The 23,815-nt window shown below is 38.8% G+C and overlaps 1 protein-coding gene across 1 annotated transcript in view; it reads right to left on the reverse strand.

Annotated features, from left to right (window-relative positions):
• Positions 1–23,815, reverse strand: part of LOC117978173 (protein eyes shut homolog) — a 441,914-nt gene that overhangs the window by 188,491 nt on the left and 229,608 nt on the right. Inside the window, exon 3 of the mRNA XM_063605341.1 lies at positions 8,460–8,581. Within this exon, the coding sequence (XP_063461411.1) occupies positions 8,460–8,581 (122 nt within the window). The remainder of the gene's footprint in view (positions 1–8,459; positions 8,582–23,815) is intronic.

Consider the following 23,815-nt stretch of genomic DNA (forward strand, 5'->3'; position numbering starts at 1 on the left):
AAAACATGGTATATATCTATTAATGCCTGGTATGGGACAGGCATTATGTTATAGATTCAACATAAAGTAAAATACATGAAGCATTTTACATTTAATTTGTGTAACAATTCCACAGAGTACCTGCTATGAATATGTTTATTATTAAAATTAACTGACTGAGGCTTAGAAAGGTTAAATGACTTGTTCAAGGTAACACAGCTAGTGAGGCCAAAGCTGTTTATCCCAAAGGCCCTCTTCTCTTCTATAAGCAGACTTTTCATTTTAAAGAGCACACTACAAAATTTAACCCTACTGTAGTCAAGATGATGCCATAGATCATTCTCTATCAGTTCAAATCAAGGTTCTTCATCAATTTACAGGAAGAGGCTATTTACTGGCTAGCTGTTATATATATATATGTATATATATATTAGAATATATATGAGAAACGTAATATATAAAATTATAATATATAATGTTATAATATATCATATATTTTATATTTAAGAACTATGTAATGTATAAAAATTATATTATTTATTTAATTTAAATTAAATAAATATAAATTAAATTATAAAAATTATTTATTTTTACACATTACATTTTATATCTTACATATTTCTTATGTATAAATTATAATATATTTTATATTATATATAATTGTATATATTATATATTTCTTATAAATATAAAAAAAACACAGAATATATATTTCATACACACACACACACACACACTCACACACACTATAACCAAGACAGGTTTATTGTAGGAAGTAACTGGTTTCAGCTCAAGAGCTTGATTTTAGAAAGGTGTTAAGCTCTATTTATCGTAGGATGGTTGGCAGAAGACTAAAGAACAGAGATACACATATTCTCTATTTGTGTAGGTACACACAAATGTACATGCATACTTGCACATATGCTTGTTTACACATGTATCTATCAACTCCCAAATCCTAAATTTCCTATTTTTTACTGTTAATAAACTTCCTACAGACAAATGAGGTGGTTAGAAATAAACAGGGACTTAGAACACAATGGAGTTATTTACTGAGGCTATTAAGTTAATAAATAGCTAAAATCAATCTGTTCTGAAAGAAAGTGTGATTTTATTTCTCTATGATCCCCTTAAATGCATGATATGAACACAGTGTACACAACATAGCGGTTTTTAGAGACAATTTTTATATGGTCAACTAATTAAAAATGGTATCTAAATGGCATATAAAATGTTTCCTAGGAAAAAAAAGTAGAATTCCTGTAGAGTGTAACTATTGATTGATTTCTCAGAAATAAATTGTGAAGCTCAGAGATGAGTCCCATTTATAGTTATGTAAATTTCACCAATAATAACGGTAAAGTGCAGTGTTTGTTTTGAAATAAGCTTAATTTGTCTCATAATTCTTTCAAAATAAATTCATTTCTTTATGCACTTTGGCTAATATTGGAAATGGAAATAGTATTCAATCAGTTCTAAATCATTTTTTAAGCTAGATAATTTCTGGAAAGTGCTGACTTTTGTTAGAAAATCTGAAAATGGAAAATTCCTCTCAGTGATCTGCTATGTCTTCACATATTACTTATGAAGTTAATACTGCTTCATGGATTTCTTAAATCTCAAAATTCAGCCATCTGTAAACCTCTCTTCTCTGTAATGAATCTTGGAATAAGAAAGAAGAGAAGATATGTTTCAGCTTCCAGAGGAGATTTCTGAAGTCCAAAGCATTAAAGCTCACATACTTGTTTACTCAGGTGAATCAACAAGTCTTTTTCTCAGATTCTGTTTGCTTTTATTTTGCATGTAATCCTGATAAATTTAATCAGTTTCAGAGCCATCATAGGTTCAAAACAATAGTTTAAAAGGGAAAAAATGAGGTTGCTTCAGATAGGCATAGTAACTATGATTAAAACTGACAATTGAGGGGGAACGTATTAAGATAATCATACAGGTCATCAGATGAGTGAATTTAAGTTCTATTTTAGTCTTACGTCATACAGGGAAAAGAATTCCATAATCTAGTTTATTGTAGAAATGACAGAAAGCTGACCTCTATCATAGTTAACCATAGTTATAAATGTAACATTAAATTATGTTCAATAAATTCTTAAAGGGAAGATTGGTATAATAAAAAGTAGAGATCTGAGTAATACATTGTAGGCAGATTTTATTCTATATAAACATAGCAGGCTGTTTAAAATGGGCATGACCAAAAAACTTTATTTTGTGTTACCTAGTCACTGCAGTGCCTCTTTTAACAATAGGTTTTGAAGTTAGCTAATAAATCAAGGTTTAGTTCAAGTTTTGGCTACATAATAACTACTGATGATGTTGCAGCAAGAGATTTAATAACAGATTTAAGTGAACCTTTTGGATATCATAATAATCAGTCATTGATTATTTTTAATATGCTCATAATGATTTGAAACATTATATCCAGCCTCTAAGAGAAGCTATAATTTCATGTATGGATTTTCTGATTAGTAAATGCCAATACATAGGGAGACTAACACTTCATTAATTTATTACAATAGTGAGGAGAAAACCATATATTATTATCTCTCCCACAAAAGGATTGGAATAGAATAAATAGACTTTATTCTGCTTGTCTTAAAGACAAAAACATTAAAACAGAAGGAGGAATCCACAAGAAAATAGTACTTGTGAAAGAAAGATGCTATGAAATATGCTGCTAAAAACAGAGAGGATGAATCAGTTTTATCATTTTCCAGATTTTTCAGATCATCCATTATTTCTTTTTTAAGGTACTAAATAAATTGTGAATTATCAACACACATGAAATAGAAATCTCTGTGCTTTACTCAGAATATCACAGGAATTTAGAGCTAGAGAGTGCTATCTAGATAACTAGTTCAATGATTTTCAAATAGAAGTACACATCAAAATCACAAGGCGTTATAAATTATCTAGATGCCTGGACCCATCATCTGAATCAGAATTTTAAGCACGTGTCTTTTCAAAAGCAACTCCCTATTTTAGAACAATTGAGTCCAGCTCCTACATTTTATGGAAGAAACTGATAAACAAAATGTCTAATAATAGGTATTTGCTTATGCATATTTTGACACTAAAATAAAAAGGTATATAGTCTTTAACATAATAAAATAAATCGGTATATAGTAAACTTGTATGAATACTATAAAAAGTTTTCATTTTGTTTTATGATTCTAATAAATTGGCTAGTTGTGAATCATAGAACAAATTCATGTCAAAGCTAGACAATCTTCAAATGCTGTCTCTGCTCTTTTAAGTTCTCTAAGCTTACAAGTTGTTTAATCTAATAAAAATAAAAAAGTTAAGAAAATATTTATTCTTAGAAGTTTAACATTTTAGACTAAATTCCATAGAAACCATTACTTAAAAGCAATATTAATATAAAATATATCCATTTAAAGGCTATATATAAGAGCTAAGATATTTCAGGATGGATTAATTTTGTTATACTCCAAACTATCTGAGAAATTAATGAGAACTAAATGTGCTTTTGTCTCTCTTTTTGCTACAAAAATTGAATTTTTCCTTTCTTTAGGCATATTCAGATGGCTGTTTGTGTTTTGAGAATTCTGGAACTCTGAAGCTCTGATATGAGTCAGATTCTCTGTGTTAATTTCCAACAAATGTGATTAAGCAAATCTTTATAGAGAAGGAGGATATGAAAGAAATGAAGGCTTTAGTATTTGGACAGAGAGCAGTTGGATTGATTCCGCACTGATGGGGAGTTTGTATTCCTGGAGACAGAAGAGAACCTAGAGGTTTTTGTGGTTCCAACTTGGTATACTGAAGGGACAACTGGGACCTGACCACTGATTAGCTAAGCATCATGCCCTTGAAGGCAAGGGTACAGAGAAGGTCCTGGGAGCCACATTTGGTATGCAAGGATTGAAACCATTTCACAGATTAACATATTTTTGAAAGGAGCATGGAGATACCATATAGGCATTTTATTAGGAGCCAAGATGAACTGTATAGCAATGGCTGTTCCCCATTAATTCTGGATTGATCCACCTCCAGCGTTTACTCAAATTCCAAGGGAAGGAAATGAGCAACTCTCAAATAATTGACATGTGCCACATTTTCTTAATCCAGTCTATCATTGTTGGACATTTGGGTTGGTTCCAAGTCTTTGCTATTGTGAATAGTGTCACAATAAACATACGTGTGCATGTGTCTTTATAGCAGCATGATTTATAATCCTTTGGGTATATACCCAGTAATGGGATGGCTGGGTCAAATGGTATATATACACCATGGACTACTATGCAGCCATAAAAAATGATGAGTTCATGTCCTTTGTAGGGACATGGATGAAGCTCGAAACCATCATTCTCAGCAAACTACTGCAAGGACAAAAAAATCAAACCTGCATGTTCTCACTCATAGGTGGGAATTGAACAATGAGAACACATGGACACAGGAAAGGGAACATCACACACTGGGGTCTCTTGTGGGGTGGGGGGAGGGGGGAGGGATAGCATTAGGAGATATACCTAATGTTAAATGACGAGTTAATGGGTGCAGCACACCAACATGGCACATGTATACATATGTAACTAACCTGCACGTTGTGCACATGTACCCTAAAACTTAAAGTATAATAATAAAAAAAAAACAAAATAATGAAAAAAAAATTGACATGGATTTTCAACCATATGGTGGATGAAAGTAAAGGTAGTTTTTTTTTTTTTTTAGAAGACATATAAATTCAGTTTGTTTTTGCATCTGAATGTTTGGGGGAAAAGTCAAACCTGTAGTATACGTGTGTGTGTGTGTGATGTGTGTGATATTTATATATATATATTTATATATTGCAGAGTTGTTCCTTCCACATTAGTTCTACTGCACTATTTTTGTTTCCCCTGCTGTTATCAAAAATAAGCATTCATTATTCATGTAAGATAAAGAGGAAAACGAAACTAAAATGAGAGGGGAAATACTAGATTAATTTGATCATACATATTTAAATAACCACAAGAAATAGTTATTCTCAAATATACATAACAAAGTTACCCTAGGGAATAGATCTTACTATACACATTCTTAACATTTGTATTTTATTATATGCTAGACTTTCAAAAGATTATTTTTTCCTCCTATTGTTTTCTTAGATTTACTGAACCATAAAGAAAGGAAAAGAAGAAAACTGGCTCATTGTTACAAATCACTTCCTACTGTGGATTTGAAGTCTTCTTATTTTCTGCTTTTCATCTAAATTCAACATCATGATGCTGCAATACAATCAAAAGAAAATGCTGTAAATATAAAAATGTTAATTTAAAGCTATACACATACCAGGTTCAAAGAAGATGCAAGCCACATGTCAGTGGGATTGCCTGGGTTCATCTGGACAGTCCAGCTCATGCAACAAGCAGGCCGGTGACTCTTTAGGCAAATGTGAATGTTTTATAGATTAAATAAATCATCTTTCTGTTTTTTTAAGATTATTAAATATTCTGCGGAAAAATCCAACTCTGTGCCTTCCTAATTTTCTCTTCCACTTCAAATCCTTCACATTTTATGTTTTTTCTTTTACCAATGAGTTAGTAAAAGCAAGTAAATACAAAACTCAAAAAATTATGTATTATGTCTATTCCAGGCTTTATTTTAAAAATATGAATTTTGGCTCTTTTTATATGACTTAGTATCTTTGTACTATTTTTGTTTTATTATTATAGAATGCATTGTTTTCCAATAGTATACTATTTATTCATACACAAAAAGGCAATATTTAACAAGACATTTGAGCAAGAAAGCATTAACTCAAAATTCAGGGCTCAAGCCTACATATATTCCATCGAAAGGACCGGCCCTTTACTGGCTCCTGGGAGATAACCTCTGAATTTGGAATATCCTGACAGATAATAATGTCTTTGATACCTGAGACCTCGAGCTGTGCCAAATAGTTTACGCTAATTAGATGTGATTTATGCTTGCAACCCTTTTTTTGTATGCCTAGGGCTTTGGGGCATGCTGCATCAGCTTGGCCCCTGCAGGAGCTGGAGACTGATTAGCTAAGGTCAGGTACGCAGGTGCTTCATGTCATCATGACTGACCTACAATGAAAACCATAGACAACAAGGCTTATGTGAGCTTCATTTGTTGGTTACACTTTATATATGTTGCCCTACATTGTTTCTGAGAAAGTATTTTAAGTACTTTTCATGCAACTCCAATGGGAGAATACACCTGGAAGACTGTACCTGATTTCTCTTAGACTTTATCTTATGTGTCTTTCTCTTTGCTAATTTTAATCTGTAACTTTCATTGTAATAAATCCTAGCAAAAAGTAAAACAGTTTTTCTGAGTTCTTCTTATACATTATCAAACCTAAGGGTAGTCTTTAGGCCCCAGACACAATATCTGAAAGCTATGAAATGCTTTGAGCTTTAATATTTTAAGCAATTTGTGGTCTCCATAACACCATTTCTTGGAAGGATATCACCAGTATGATGACATTTCTGTTCTTGAAGTTGATATATGACTTACAGTTAGGAGTTAGATAATTTCAATAGTCTCCTTATGTTAAAATATATTTAAACCAGTTAATAAGATGACAACTTTATCTCTTCTTCAACTTTGCTTCTTTCTGCTTTCCCCTCCCCCCCCCATATTCTTATTATCACAATTTCTGGAAATAGGAGTCAAGATTTTAAACTGATACTACAGTTAGTTGGAATAGCTTCTTAGTGGCAATTCATAAAATAGATAAATGAGACAAGAATATCCTTGGAAGTTCTGTTATTTGGTATAAGGCAAGATGTAAAGTTGTACTCCTTGACTTGTCAAATGACTGGCTTAATGTCCCACAGAATATCTGTGGCAGTGTCAGGTCTGAAAGTGGAATCTTATGATTACAGGTATGGGGTTCTTTCTTCTGTAATAAACTCAGATTATTGCTGAAGTTACTGCCAAAATCACAACCTAAAATAAAGCTTAATTACATTATGGATGTGTACATTAGATGATTTACCTGCAAGTAAAAGGAACTCTGACTTCAGCAATATTAAACAAGAGGCCATAAGGATCAAATATATTAGGTCCAGAGGTTGGGCAGGCAACCTGAGAGGTTCAGTCAAGAGTTCAACAGTTGACCACAGACCAGATTTCTTTTATCTCTAATCTCTGCTGTTTTCAGGACACTCACTAATAATAGACTAATAGTTTATTATATTATTATTTAAGTAGTTAATAGTGATAGTCTAATCAACTATACCCCCCCATCTCGCTTTAGGGCCTCAAAATGGTAATAGCAACTACATAAATCCAGATGTTAGAAGGTATAGGAGAGGTCACGCATACTTTTCCTCACATTCTAAGAGCAGGCGACGAAATCTTTCCTCAGAAAGAATGCCTCCCTTGCCTCAGAGACCAGCATAGTGTCACACGTCCACTTCTAAAGGAATCCCCAAGAGTGGGATGTGATTAACATGACTGCCTTAGACAAAGCATGAGACATGGACCAAGACAAAGCATCCAGACAACCACAAATACTTGAAAAGTGGCTAGACAACCTCTGGAGTAACTCTGTTTCTGGTCATGGATATGTAAAAGCGAGTTACAGTTATTCCATTAGGTATCTGCAGTCCTTGTGGGAAAAAACAGTTTGCCACAAATATTCCTTCTATTGTAAAAACAATGTCAGTGCACTGACAGTCAAAATATGTGGTGGCTGAAACCATATTTTGACTTTTCAAAGGTTTGCTTTTAAAGCTTTGTTTTCTAACTTCAACAAGTATAGTCCTCTTGCAAATATCAGTTCTGTTGTTAAGTAACAAACTATAAGCCTGGATTAGTATTGTAGCCCTGACTTGTGTTGTATGCTGCTAATTTTCTGAAGCCAGTCAGTGAGTGAGTCCACCTTGAGTAGGTGTTTTTATGTCAGGCTTTGTGAGAAATGAGGAGCCGGAGGGGATCCCAAATCAATTGCCAACCATGTCACAGATCGTTTAAGGCAGAATGGAACATGCTTGTGACAAAGGTGATGACAAATGAATATGTACTGAAGGGACAACACCAACAGATGAGTGAAGGAAACTGGAAATATGTAATATGAGATGGAGGTCAGAGTGAAATGTAAGATAATGATAATGGAATATATGTGTGAATGTAATACCATGAGTTAGATAAAAATAGGTGGCCGTAAGACTCACACAGTGCCTTTCAGAATAAATTCTGAAATTTTACACAAATTCAATATTGCCACAAGTTGTGAATCCAATAAGTGAACAGTTTGTTATATAATATTTAAACCAACCTGTATAGAGTGGAGAACAGAACATGTTTTACTACCTTTAAGTTAAAAAAAAAAAGTTGCTTGAGTTTCTGTTTTCTAATCTTGAGAAGTAAGCATATGTAATATATATACTAACCTAACACACAGGCAAAAGCTCACTCTATTTGTACGTAGGTGTTAAATTATATTAGTCCACATTTAGGTATATAAAAGACCAATGGATACTAACGAGATGCAGATCTTTGCAGGTAGAATTGTGCTCACAGGCATTCAGGATGCAGTCATCAATGTCCTGTTCACATCTTATCCCAACATAGCCTGGATTGCATAAGCAGGAAAAGCCATCAACCACTGGAAACAACAGAAAAGAGAAAACTCTTAACATTCCTTTAACCTTAGTACAGGTAATTATAATTAGTCTAAAATTATATAATCATTTATGTAGTTCACTTTTAACCAAATAAAGTAAGAATTATTATATTTAATCTATTACATAATCATCTACAATATTTTCTAAATAACTATCTTATTCAGTTCTATTTAACTTAAAAAAAAACTTCAGTTAGTTGAAATAAGAACAATTACTATGGACATTTGGTAATAGTTTGCAAAGCAACAATGAAAATATCCAATTTTACTTGCTCTCTCTTGTTTTTGGCAGTACACAATATATATGATAAATAGGTTACTCTTGTATCATTTAATTTTCCCAAGTTGTTTTAGGTTTAATAAACAAGACCTTAACTGTTCAGTTGTTAAAGTTCTATGTATGACAGAATATATTAAAGTGCATTGTGATCTCAAAGTTGATAATGAGCTACTTAAGCCTTAGTTAAAAAGAGCTTTCACATTTCATCAAAATCTTTGTAAAATAATGATCACAATTTGTTCTTCATTTTACCATTAATGATGAAAAAGAATGGTGTCTGAAGCATCTCAAGGAAGTAGTGACAGTATGAATTGCAGTTGGAGCAGGCACCAATTTATAACTACTTGCAGTCAGTCCCTGAGTTCTTCATTATCCCTGAGATTTACCATGAAATCTATACTCCCATTATGCCTCTGTGCATGTACTTGCTATTACTCTCATTAAATGCTTAGGTCTTCAGTGGCAACAGCATTTTTAATGCACTGTAATAAATGTATCTAGCTTCTGGATTTCTGCAGCCATGTTTTGTACATGTGTAACTAGGGCCTCTAAGGGGAACAGGGCAGTCATAGACATCAACAAGAGACAAGTGAAATACACAAGAATAGGCAGCTCCTTAGACAGGATTTTACTTCTGTTTTACTTTCCTTTTGTATCTAGCACCTAGTTTTTAACCTCTCATTGACTACAAATTGTTAATAGATAAACAGATGTAATTGTAAATGAATTAATGTGATAAAATGTCAGTCTGTGCTTCTATGTTACACATGGTATTTTTTATTTTAACATATTAAAACCACATATACAATATATAATTAAGACATTGTGGAGTGTCATCAATCATAACAATATTTAAAATTATCCTTATGGTTATTATTTAAGTTGGGATACTGATGCATACTGATAAGTAACAAACAACTGGAGTCAAATTAACTTTCAGCATTGATGTTACGTGTTCTATGAAGACAAATTATAAATTACATTAAACGCAAAGGACAACAAAAGGTAACTTTGAACAAACAAAGTGTCTGGAAACAGATTGTTAAAAAAATTAAGCATGCTTTTATTGTCAATAAATGTGTTTCTAACATAGATTAATACAGACAGGGAATGTGTTTCTAACACTTTATTCTGGAATAAAAATCTAATAAATAGACTAAGTGCCAGAAGAGAACCTAGAGAACTAAATTGGATACCAAAGGGAAATCGGATACTGCAAAGAAGATAGAAAAAAATTAAATATTTAAAACAAAGTAACAAAAAGTAGAGGGTTTTTCTCATATGTAATTTGTTAACCACGGGGCTATGTGATAACCAATAACCATTTCACAGGAAAGACATGTTATACACATAGTCTTGCTCTTGATTGTTGTTGTTGTTTTTAACAGAAAAACTAGTCACTGTGATATGGAAGTGCTGGAATGGGAAGAGTGTGGTCCCTTTAAATGATACAGAAGGGGGAAGGGAAGTGCTGGGTAGAGGAGGGCGTGGTCCCTGGCTAGGGCTCCACCCCCATGGATCTACCTGAGGACGGCACTCCTGCCTTTATGCCAGAATGTTGCATTTCCCAAGACCACCCTGTCCCGCCGTGCCCACATCGTGTGCCTATAAAAACCCCGGAGACCCTAGCAGGCAGACACACATGTGGCTGGATGTAGTGAGAAACACATCAGGGGAAGAAGACACAGTGGCACCTGGACATTGAGAGGCGCACATCAGCAGAGGAACACACAGGTGGCTGCACATCAAGAGGAACGCACTGACAAGCGCTGGCATGCTGGAGCTCCAGAAGAACATGGAGTTTTGCCAGGGCAGTCAGAGGGGAGCCCAGGCCGCCGAGCACCCCAACTCCAAGGGAAAACCACCTCCCTTCTGGCTTGCATTGTCTGAGAGCTACTTCCACCCAGTAAAACCTTGCACTCATTCGCCAAGCCCAGGTGTGATCTGATTCTTCTGGTACACCAAGGCAAGAACCCAGGATACAGAAAGCCCTCTGTCCTTGTGACAAAGTAGAGGGTCTAATTGAGCTGGTTAACACAAGCAGCCTATAGATGGCAAAACTAAAAGAGCAAAACTAAATGAGCACCCTGTAACACACGCCCACTGGGGCTTCAAGAGCTGTAAACATTCACCCCTATGCACAGCGGTGGAGTCAGAGCTCCACATCCTGCCTGTCTATACGTTCCGCTAGAGGAATGGGGCACTGAAGAAGCGAGCCACTCCCCCTGTCACACACCCTCCAAGGGGGAAAAAGGACCTTTCCCATTTCAACTGCATTGGTATTAGTCTGTGTTTATAAATATTTCATACTACTATTTTGAGGCCAAATTTTAAAATAGGCCTTCCATGAATCTGGATGTATTATTCATTTTATGCTTAAGTGTGTACCAGACATCATATATACTGGTTGTACTGAATGAAAGTTTGAAATGTGACAAAACTTTTTGGTGGAATATACAGAGGTATTTTAAAACTGTAACAGCAGGCCAGGCAGGTGGCTCACACCTGTAATCCCAGCACTTCGGGAGGCCGAGGCGGGTGGATCATTGGAGGTCAGGAGTTCAAGACCAGCCTGATCAACATGGTGAAACCCCATCGCTACTAAAAATACAAAAAAAAAATTAGCCGGGCTTGGTGGCACATGCCTGTAGTCCCAGCTACTCGGGAGGCTGAGGCAGGACAATTGCTTGAACCTGGGAGACAGAGGTCACAGTGAGCCTAGATCGTGCCACTGCACTCCACACTGGGAGACAGAGCAAGACTCCATTAAAAAACAAACAAACCTGTAACAACAAAATAGTGAACAACCATATAATGGTGTTCGAGATTTACAGACTCACACACAAACACACACATATATGCAGTGATTTCTCATATAGTGTCCTGTAATAAATACTATTGACATGCTAGAGTTCCCTGATCCCTCTCGCAGGACATGCGACAGGGGTGTGGCTGGCCTGCTCAGTTGACGCAGCTGCTGAAACCCCTTGAGGGAGGGGGACCACGCAGATAGGCAGGTGCAGAGGCCAGGGCGAGTGCTTTGGGCTCTGGACCTATGGTAGTGTCTAGGGGTGGGTGCCTGCAACCCTAGTGTTACAATGCTCTCTTAGCCTTGCTGTCCGCAGATGGCTTTAAGGGTTAACCAGCTGAATGGACCCTCTGCCTTTTCACAAGGGCAGAGGGCCGGTATGATAGCTTTCTGTATCCCGAGCTCTTGCCTAGCGTCCCGGAAGATTCGGGTCACACATGGGCTTGAAGGTTGAATGAGAGATCTTGAGTGGAGGAGGTGGCTCTCAGCAGGATGGATGGGGAAGTGAAAGCGGGGGATAGAGTGGGAAGATAATCTTCCCCTGGAGTTGGGCCGCACAGTGGCCCAACTCCTCTCTGACCACTCCCAAACTCCTCTTGGTATTCAGATGTTCCTCCTCTTCTGTCTTTCTCTGCGGAAGAGTCCGTTGGTCTGCCTGTCTTATCTCTTCATCTTCCGGTTCACTCTGGAGTCTGAGGTTCAGCATTTATATGGGTACAGGCTAGGGAGCATGGCAAGCCAAAAGGCAACTTTTTGGGTGGAAAAACAGGAATGCCTGTTCTCATTTATGGCTACGGGTATCCAGGCTTGAGGATGCGGCCTTTGCCAGGGCATCTTGTACCTTCTTCTACCCAGTATTTCCCTGTCTTCTGTCTGTATCACTATTAACTAGAATTCAGGAAGTTTAGCTTCCCAAACTATTTTATTTCAGAGAAAGTATGAAGAATCTAGTGTCTTAGTTTCATTCTGATAACATTCTACATGTGTGATATAAATTTTAATAAATATTTTGGTTGCCTGGTAGCTAAATATCCTTAGATGGGGTCCAAAATATATTATGAATGATTATATTATGAAATACATTAATACATTAAGTATTCAAATTTTACATTTCCCATAATATATTATGGTTTCAAAATTTTAATAGGTAGTATTGCATTATAAGTAATATTATAAATTGCATTTTCATATCTTAGAAAAAATCATATATTAAAATATTTATGAAGAACTTCTAAAAGTCAAATATATTATAATACATTGTTAATCAATGTGAACAATTTAAATTTAAATTGTCTATTATAATCATTATAGTAGGGCTGCCTACATATTTCAAAAACAAAAAATCTCTAACTTCTCTCTCAGCCATGCGATATTTTAAAATGACATGAATCTTTTTTAAGTATCATTCCTCACCAGACACCTGTGGGTTTGAGCTCAGAAATGATACAATACTGACTTACTTCAAGGTAATTTGAGAATTTCAGAAATTTTAAAATACAATCTTGGAAGTGCCAAAATCTGGAACAAAAATAATAACTTGGTGATTTATATCAACAGCAGCAAAAATATGGCATATAGTCCACAGAACTGTTTTGCTTAGCTGGCACAATGTTAGAAAATTAACGTGATATTAGTATCTATATAGATATTTCAGTTTGCTAGGGCCCCACCACTACCTGTTCTTTTATATCTGGGTGGCTTCATTTACAAAATTCAATTGCCTTGATATTGGCTTTTATTTGAACAGCACTTGTTTTGAGAAACAAATTTAAAATTTGAGTTAAATCCTACTGTTTCTAAATAAAAAGACAATAACATAACTTTCTACTGAAATGAGGTTTTATATGTAATGTTAACTATTTATTCATATATTGAGGTGTTGTGGGAAGTCAGGGACCCCAAACAGAGGGACCGGCTGAAGCCATGGCAGAAGAATGTAGATTGTGAAGATTTCATGGACATTTATTAGTTCCCCAAATTAATACTTTTATAATTTCTTATGCCTGTCTTTACTGCAATCTCTAAACATAAATTGTAAATATTTCATGGACACTTATCACTTCCCCAATCAATACCCGAGTGATTTCCTATGCCTGTCTTTACTTCAATCTCTTAATCCTGTCAGCTGAGGAGGATGTATATCGCCTCAGGACCCTGTAATAATTGCATTAACTGCACAAATTGTACAGCATGTGTGTTTGAGCAATATGAAATCTGGGCACCTTGAAAAAAGAACAGGATAACAGCAATGTTTAGGAAACAAGAGAGATAACCTTGAACTCTGACTGCCGGTGAGCTGGGCAGAACAGAGCCATATCTCTCTTCTTTCAAAAGCAAATGGGAGAAATATAGCGAATTCTTTTTCTCAGCAAGAAACATCCCTAAGAAAGAGAATGTGCACCTGAGGGTGGGTCTCTGAACTGGCCCCCCTGGGCATGGCCGTCTCTTATGGTCAAGACTGCAGGCGTGAGATAGACCCCAGTCTCCCATAGCACTCCCAGGCTTATTAGAAAGAGGAAATTCCCGCCTAATAAATTTTGGTCAGACCGGTTGCTCTCAAACCCTGTCTCCTGATAAGATGTTATCAATGAAATGGTGCCCGAAACTTCATTAGCAATTTTAATTTCGCCTCAGTCCTGTGGTCCTGTGATCTCGCCCTGCCTCCACTTGCCTTGTGATATTCTATTACCTTGTAAAGTACTTGATGTCTGTGACCCACACCTATTCGCACACTCCCTCCCCTTTTGAAACTCCCTAATAAAAACTTGCTGGTTTTTGTGTCTTGTGGGACATCACAGAACCTACCAACACGGGATGTCTCCCCTGGATGCCCAGCTTTAAAATTTCTCTCTTTTGTACTCTGTTCCTTTATTTCTCAAGCCGGCCGACACTTAAGGAAAATAGAAAAGAACCTACGTGAATATCAGGGCAGGTTACCTGATACTGAGGGATCATGTAGAAATATATTTTAAAGGAGGTGAGATAAAACCAAATAAGATAGTTTTTTGCAACACCCTTCTAGACCTTTGTTTATTTCTGTTTCTCCTTTTTATGCCTCAGCCACATTCTGTGTATAATGTCATTTCGTTTTCTGTGTCTCAACAAAATTACCCATTTTAGGCATGTTCTTCCACAGAAAAATCCATGTTTCCATCTTACTTTTCCCTCTTTCCTTCTTTTCTTCCTGTCTTTTTCCTCTATAAATTTATATTTTTTTAGGAATATAAATTTCAGTAGGAAGAAGTGTGAGTGTATGGGGTGATATACGTATAAAATAGGCTAAACTAATGTTATTTTGAATACTGTAAACAATGCTTTCTCATGCCTAAGGGTGAATATTTTTTAAAATTCTACCATTTCAAATAAAATTGTAAAGGTTAATTCTGACACTAGAAAGGAAAAGTCACATTTCATTAGATTTCCTCATTCGCTGCACTTGTGTCTCACAAAAATATAAATGAATTTGTCAGAAATTGGGGGTACTTAGTGAAGATAACTGACATTGACTTTGATGTTCAAGCCAGGCTAAAGTCAGTAAATAATCATGGTTATATCCTAAACTCTCCCATTACTATGTTACGTTCTACATTGGTCTGCTCTACAACAATTGCAGCCACTGAAGGAACTCACTGTCATAGCAATATCCATGCAGGCAAGGGCTGGAACTGCACTCATTGACATTGATCTCACAGCGTGGACCTGAAAAGCTGACACACTGGCACCGGAACTCAAGGGGAAACATTTCCAAATCCATTTTCTCTCCATGCACAGCTCCATTCTCACAAGGATCACTAGCTTTGCAAGGTCCAAATTCACAGTGATAACTTGGAAAAGAAAGAATCAAAGTGCCAGTGCTTATTGAATGAACCAATTCTTGCAACTGCCGTCATTCACCTGGCATATTTCAGCATAAAGGCATCCAATTTATTCTCTATTCTCTTCCATATTATCATTGTGACTCTCTCTCTCTCCCTTTCCCTCTACATTACAATTTAAGAAAGAAATGTTATTTATGATTTCTATGCTTCATCTAACAAAGTACCAGCAGGTAGCAATGATAAGTGACAACATTTTTAAAAATTATATTTTGTTTCTTCATACTTCCCACTTCTTGTTCAACAATGTTCTCTGAAGACATTGCAGTTAAGAAAGTAGATTATTGGGCAACCCCCTTTGGGTCCCCTCCTTTGCATGGGAGCTCTGTTTTCACTCTGTTAAATCTTGCAACTGCACTCTTCTGGTCTATGTTTTTTATGGCTTGAGCTGAACTTTCCCTTGCCATCCACCACTGCTGTTTGCCACTGTTGCAGACCGGCCGCTGACTTCCATCCCTCCAGATCTGGAAGGGTGTCTGCTGTGCTCCTGATCCAGCGAGGTGGCCATTGCCACTCCCGATCGGGCTAAAGGCTTGCCATTGTTCCTGCATGGCTAAGTGCCTGCGTTCATCCTAATCGAGCTGAACACTAGTCACTGGATTCCATGGTTCTCTTCCATGACCCACGGCTTCTAATAGAGCTATAACACTTACCGCATGGCCCAAGATTCCATTCCTCAGAATCCGTGAGGCCAAGAGCCCCAGGTCAGAGAACACAAGGCTTGCCACCATCTTGGAAGCGGGTCGCTGCCATCTTGGGACCTCTGTGAGCAAGGACCACCCAGTAACATTTTGGCGACCACGAAGGGACCTCCAAAGTGGTAATATTGGACCACTTTCACTTGCTATTCTGTCCTATCCTTCCTTAGAACTGGAGGAAAATACTGGGCACCTGTTGGCCAGTTAAAAACGATTAGCGTGGCCACTGGACTTAAGACTCAGGTGTGAGGCTATCTGGGGAAGGGCTTTCTAACAACCCCCAACCCTTCTATTGGGGACGTTGGTCTGCCTGGAGCCAGCTTCCACTTTCAGTTTTCTTGGAGAAGCTGAGGGCCGACTAGAGGTAGAAAGCTGTTGTCCCGAACTCCCGGCAGTAGCCGGTTAAGATCATGGCGCAGCCAGAAGTCTCTACTCAGCAGTCGCCCATGCGTGCGCCCCTACCTTTCCTTCTGACCCATACCTCCTGGGTCCTGACCGTGACTTTCTTGAAAGTGTAGCCCCAAAATTCTCCTTACCTCTGAATCTACTTCCTCTGATCCCTGCCTCCTAGGTACTAATGGTTCAGACTTTCATTTCTTCTAGCAAGTTGTATCTCCAAAGGGATCTAAAGAGGCTCTACACTGTGTCTTTAGGCACCTAGGCTATAACCCAGGGAGTCTTATCCCTGTTATCCCTCCTGATTTAGGTATACAGCTGTCTACATGGGCAGTTATGTGGGACCCGTTCCCCACCACCTTTGCCAGGCTCCCAAGTTTGTAATGGCTAAGAGAGAGAGAGACGGAGAGAGAGACAAAAAGGGAGTCAAGGAGAAAAAGAAAGAAAAATATATTAATAGTTTAAAAAAAAGTGTGCCCTATTCCTTTAAAACCCAGGGTAAATTTAAAACCTGTAATTGATAATTGCCACTTTGTTGCAGTGTAAATAAGGGCTTAGCAAATCCTTAACCCAGTAACCCACAGATGGGCCAAATGCATTCAGTCAGTAGGGACAACTGCTTTACTAAAAGTAGAAAAGTAACTTTTAGAGGAAACCTCATTGTGAGAACACCTCACCAGTTCAGAGTTATTCTAAGTCAAAAAAAAAAAAAAAGCAAAAAGTTAGCTTTCTAACTCAAAAATCTTAAAGTATGGGGCTATTATGTTAGAAAAAGCTAATGTAACTCCAACCACTGATAATTCCCTTAACCCAGCAGATTTCCTAACAGGGGATTTAAATCTTAATTACCATACAAAGGGCCGACCAGAGCTAGGAGGAACTCCCTTCAGCACAGGATGATAGATGGTTCCTCCCAGGTGATTGAGGAAAATACCACAATGGGTATTCAGTAATTGATAAGGAGACTTTTGTGGAAGCAGAGTTAGAAAAACTGCCTAATAATTGGTCTCCTCAAACGTGCAAACTGTTTGCACCCAGCCAAGCCTTAAAGTACTTACAGAATCAAAAGACTATCTCAATCCGGACTCAAAAGTTTCACTACACCCTCTCTGAAATGAATTTGCATAAGAACTGTTGTTGATGTGAATGCATCTTGATGGTGCAGCTGGGTTGTTGTGAAATACTCAGAAACCCAGCCCAGCTCTAGGACTCACCCTGAGTGCAAAGGCAATGTTAAGCATATTGGTAAAGGACCACTAGAATCCAGCATCCCGGATCCCTTTCTTTGTGGTCAAGAGAGGCGGGTAAAACAGATGCAGGACTGCTACATCGGTAAGCGTAACTAATCCGATAAGCAGAGGTCCATGGGTGGTTACACACCCTAGAAAGGAATAAGCATTAGGACCGTAGAGGATGCTCTAGGACTAATGCTCATCAGAAAATGACTAGGGGTGCTGGCATCCCTATGTCCTTTTTTCAGATGGTAAACCTTTCCCCCAAGGCAAAAATGCCCCTAAGATGTATTCTGGAGAATTAAGACCAATTTGACCCTTAGATGCTAAGAAAGAAATGACTTATATTCTTCTGCAGTACCGCCTGGCCACAATACCCTCTTCAAGGGGGGAGAAACCTGGCCTCCTGAGGGAAGTATAAACTATAACACCATCTTACAGCTAGACCTCTTTTGTAGGAAAAAGGCAAATGGAGTGAAGTGCCATATGTACAAATTTTCTTTTCATTAAGAGACAACTCGCAATTATGTAAAAAGCGTGATTTATGCCCTACAGGAAGCCCTCAGTCTACCTCCCTATCCCACTGTCCCCCTGACTCTTTCCCCAACGAATAAGGACCCCCCTTCAACCCAAATGGTCCAAAAGGAGATAGAAAAAGGGGTAAACAATTAATCAAAGAGTGCCAATGTTCCCCAATTATGCCCCCTCCAAGCGGTGGGAGGAGGAGAATTCAGTCCAGCCAGCGTGCATGTACTTTTTTCTCTCTCAGACTTAAAGCAAATTAAAATAGACCTGGTAAATTCTCAGATAACCCTGATGGCTATATTGATGTTTTACAAGAGTTAGGGCAATCCTTTGATCTGACATGGAGAGATATAATGTTACTGCTAAATCAGACACTAACCCCAAATGAGAGAAGTGCCACCATAACTGCAGCCCGAGAGTTTGGCGATCTCTGGTATCTCAGTCAGGTCAATGATAGGATGACAACAGAGGAAAAAGAATGATTCCCCAAAGGCCAGCAGGCAGTTCCCAGTATAGGCCCTCACTGGGACACAGAATCAGAACATGGAGATTGGTGCCACAAACATTTGCTAACTTGCGTGCTAGAAGGACTAAGGAAAACTAGGAAGACTATGAATTATTCAATGATGTCCACTATAACACGGGGAAAGGAAGAAAATCCTACTGCCTTTCTGGAGAGACTAAGGGAGGCATTGAGGAAGCATACCTCTCTCACCTGATTCTATTGAAGGCCAACTAATCTTAAAGGATAAGTTTATCACTCAATCAGCTGCAGACATTAGAAAAAAAACTTCAAAAGTCTGCCATAGGCCCCGAGCAAAACTTAGAAACCCTATTGAACTTGGCAACCTTGGTTTTTTATAAAAGAGATCAGGAGGAGCAGGCGGAACGGGACAAACGGGATAAAAAAAAAAGGCTACCACTTTAGTCATGGCCCTCAGGCAAGCAGACTTTGGAGGCTCTGGAAAAGGGAAAAGCTGGGAAAATCGAATGCCTAATAGGCCTTGCTTCCAGCGCGGTCTACAAGGACACTTTAAAAAAGATTGTCAAAGTAGAAGTAAGCTGCCCCCTTGTCCATGCCCCTTATGTCAAGGGAATCAGTGGAAGGCCCACTGCCCCAAGGGACGAAGGTCCTCTGAGTCAGAAGCCACTAACCAGATGATCCAGCAGCAGGACTGAGGGTGCCTGGGGCAAGTGCCAGCCCATGCTATCACCCTCACAGAGCCCCGGATAAGCTTGATCATTGAGGGCCAGGAGGTTAACTGTCTCCTGGACACCGGTGCGGCCTTCTCAGTCTTACTCTCCTGTCTTGGACAACTGTCCTCCAGATCTGTCACTATCTGAGGGGGTCCTAGGACAGCCAGTCACTAGATACTTCTCCCAGCCACTAAGCTGTGACTGGGGAGCTTTACTCTTTTCACGTGCTTTTCTAATTATGCCTGAAAGCCCGACTCCCTTGCTAGGGAGAGACATTCTAGCAAAAGCAGGGGCCATTATACACCTGAACATAGGAGAAGGAACACCCGTTGGTTGTCCCCTGCTTGAGGAAGGAATTAATCCTAAAGTCTAGACAACAGAAGGACAATATAGACGAGCAAAGAATGCCCATCCTGTTCAAGTTAAACTAAGGGATTCCGCCTCCTTTCCCTACCAAAGGCAGTACCCCCTTAGACCTGAGGCCCAACAAGAACTCCAAAAAATTAAGGACCTAAAAGCCCAAGGCCTAGTAAAACCATGCAATAGTCCCTGAAGTATTCCAATTTTAGGAGTACAGAAACCTCATGGATAATAGAGATTAGTGCAACATCTCAGGGTTATCACTGATGCCGTTGTCCCTCTATACCCAGCTGTACCTAGCCCTTATACTCTGCTTTCCCAAATACCAGAGGAAGCAGAGTGGTTTACAGTCCTGGACCTTAAGGATGCCTTTTTCTGCATCCCTGTACATCCTGACTCTCAATTCTTGTTTGCCTTTGAAGAGCCTTCAAACCCAACGTCTCAACTCACCTGGACTGTTTTACCCCAAGGGTTCAGAGATAGCCCCCATCTATTTGGCCAGGCATTAGCCCAAGACTTGAGTCAATTCTCATACCTGGACACTCTTGTCCTTTGGTACATGGATGATTTACTTTTAGCTACCCTTTCAGAAACCTTGTGCCATCAAGCTTCCCAAGAGCTCTTAAATTTCCTCGCTACCTGTGGCTACAAGGTTTCCAAACCAAAGGCTCAGCTCTGCTCACAGCAGGTTAAATACTTAGGGCTAAAATCATCCAAAGGCACCAGAGCCCTCAGTGAGGAATGTATCCAGCCTATACTGGCTTATCCTCATCCCAAAACCCTAAAGCAACTATGAGGTTCCTTGGCATAACAGGTTTCTGCCGAATATGGATTCCTAGGTATGGCAAAATAGCCAGACCATTATATACACTAATTAAGGAAACTCAGAAATCCAATACCCATTTAGTAAGATGGACACCTGAATCAGAAGTGGCTTTCCAGGCCCTAAAGGAGGCCCTAACCCAAGCCCCAGTGTTAAGTTTGTCAATGGGGCAAGACTTTTCTTTATATGTCACGGAAAAAACACGAATAGCTCTAGGAGTCCTTACACAGGTCCGAGGGACAAGCTTGCAACCTGTGGCCTAACTGGGTAAGGAAACTGATATAGTGGCAAGGGTTGGCCTCATGGTTTACAGGTAGTGGCAGCAGTAGCAGGCTTAGTATCCGAAGCAGTTACAATAATACAGGGAAGAAATCTTACTGTGTGGACATCCATGATGTGAATGGCATACTCACTGCTAAAGGAGACTTGTGGCTGTCAGACAACCATTTACTTAAATATCAGGCTCTATTACTTGAAGGGCCAGTGCTGCAACTGCGCACTTGTGCAACTCTTAACCCAGCCACGTTTCTTCCAGACAATGAAGAAAAGATAGAACATAACTGTCAACAAGTAATTGCTCAAACATACGCCACTTGAGGGGACCTTTTAGAGGTTCCCTTGACTGATCCCAACCTTAACTTGTGTACTGATGGAAGTTCCTTTGTAGAAAAAGGACTTTGAAAAGCGAGGTATGCAGTGGTCAGTGATAATGGAATACTTGAAAGTAATCCCTTCACTGCAGGAACTAGTGCTCAGCTGGCAGAACTAATAGCCCTCGCTCAGGCACTAAAATTAGGAGAAGGAAAAAGGGTAAATATATACACAGAATCTAAGTATGCTTACCTAGTCCTCCATGCCCATGCAGCAATATGGAGAGAAAGGGAATTCCTAACTTCCAAGGGAACACCTATCAAACATCAGGAAGCCATTAGGAGATTATTATTGGCTGTATAGAAACCTAAATAGGTGGCTGTCTTACACTGCTGGGGTCATCAGAAAGGAAAGGAAAGGAAAATAGAAGGGAACTGCCAAGCGGATATTGAAGCCAAAAGAGCCGCAAGGCAGGAGCCTCCATTAGAAATGCTTATAGAAGGACCCCTAGTATGGGGTAATCCCCTCCGGGAAACCAAGCCCCAATACTCAGCAGGAGAAGTAGAATGGGGAACCTCACAAGGACATAGTTTTCTCCCCTCAGGATGGCTAGCCACTGAAGAAGGAGAAATACTGTTGCCTGCAGCTAACCAATGGAAATTACTTAAAACCCTTCACCAAACCTTTCACTTAGGCATTGATAGCACTGATCAGATGGCCAAATTATTATTTACTGGAACGGGCCTTTTCAAAACTACCAAACAGATAGTCAGGGCCCATGAATTGTGCCAAAGAAATAATCCCCTGCACTGCAGGCCATACATTTCAATCCCTGTATCTTTAACCTCCTTATTAAGTTTGTCTCTTCCAGAATTGAAGCTGTAAAACTACAAATCGTTCTTCAAATGGAGCCCCAGATGCAGTCCATGACTAAGGTCTACTGCGGACCCCTGGACTGACCAGCTAGCCCATGCTCCAAAGTTAATGACATCAAAGACACCCCTCCCGAGGAAATCTCAACTGCACAACCCCTACTATGCCCCAGTTCAGCAGGAAGCAGTTAGGGCGGTCATCAGACAATCTCCCCAACAGCTCTTGGGATTTCCTGTTGAGAGGGGGAACTGAGAGACAGAACTAGCTGGATTTCCTAGGCCGACTAAGAATCCCTAAGCCTAGCTGGGAAGGTGACCGCTTCCACCTTTAAACAAGGGGCTTGCAACTTAATTCACACATGCCCAATCAGATAGTAAGGAGAGCTCACTAAAATGCTAATTAGGCAACAACAGGAGGTAAAGAAATAGCCAATCATCTGTTGCCCGAGAGCACAGCGGGAGGGACAATGATCAGGATATAAACCTAGGCATTCGAGCTGGCAATGGCAACCCCCTTTGGGTTGCCTCCCTTTGTATGGGAGCTCTGTTTTCACTCTATTAAATCTTGCAACAGCAAAAAAAAAAAAAAAAAAAGAAAGTAGATTATTAACAATTTGATGCTCCCTATGTTTTCTTTCTGGTACCCTGGAGGTTGCTATCACTGTAAGCTCTGTTTGATGGATTTGTTGCTATTCTCAAAACAAGTAAATGATAGAAAAAGAACATTGTAATAAGCATCTAATCTTAATAGAAATACTTCAGTTCTGAAAAATTTTTTATATTTTACTCAGAAAATGTAATTATATAAAGTGGTTGCCATTGTGTGAAATGTACACAAGTATTTAAGAAGTAGGATTGTGGCCGGGCGCGGTGGCTCACGCCTGTAATCCCAGCACTTTGGGAGGCCGAGGCGGGCGGATCACGAGGTCAGGAGATCGAGACCATCCTGGCTAACACGGTGAAACCCCGTCTCTACTAAAAAAATACAAAAAATTAGCCGGGCGTGGTAGCGGGCGCCTGTAGTCCCAGCTACTCGGGAGGCTGAGGCAGGAGAATGGCGTGAACCCGGGAGGCGGAGCTTGCAGTGAGCCGAGATCGCGCCACTGCACTCCAGCCTGGGCGACAGAGCGAGACTCCGTCTCAAAAAAAAAAAAAAAAAGAAGTAGGATTGTTTGATTCAAGAGAAACCATATCAGACAAAAAGCACAGTATAAGCAGCACAAACTTTTTCAACAAAGCAAAATTATTATTTGAGTGTCAGTTTTCAAGTCATAGTAAAAATATTTACATGTTAGCTATTTGGAAAGTATTTAAAAATAATGCCACTTATTCACTAAAATGTACAGTACATAGGTACAAACATAGGTTCTAAAAAGGCCTGGCTGAATACTTTAAAGCAGAAAATATACAGTCATCATTAAGTCCTTGAACTGCTTGGGTTTTCGCAGTAATTTCACAACTACAGGGATAAAGGTATAACACAAAGACTTAGGATAAGCGATAAAGGTTTCAAAGTTGAGAAGTACTATAGTTGTTTGAGAAATTAAAAAACCCAAGT

The sequence above is a fragment of the Pan paniscus genome, chromosome 5, assembly GCF_029289425.2.
Source record: "Pan paniscus chromosome 5, NHGRI_mPanPan1-v2.0_pri, whole genome shotgun sequence".
Taxonomy (NCBI): domain Eukaryota; kingdom Metazoa; phylum Chordata; class Mammalia; order Primates; family Hominidae; genus Pan; species Pan paniscus.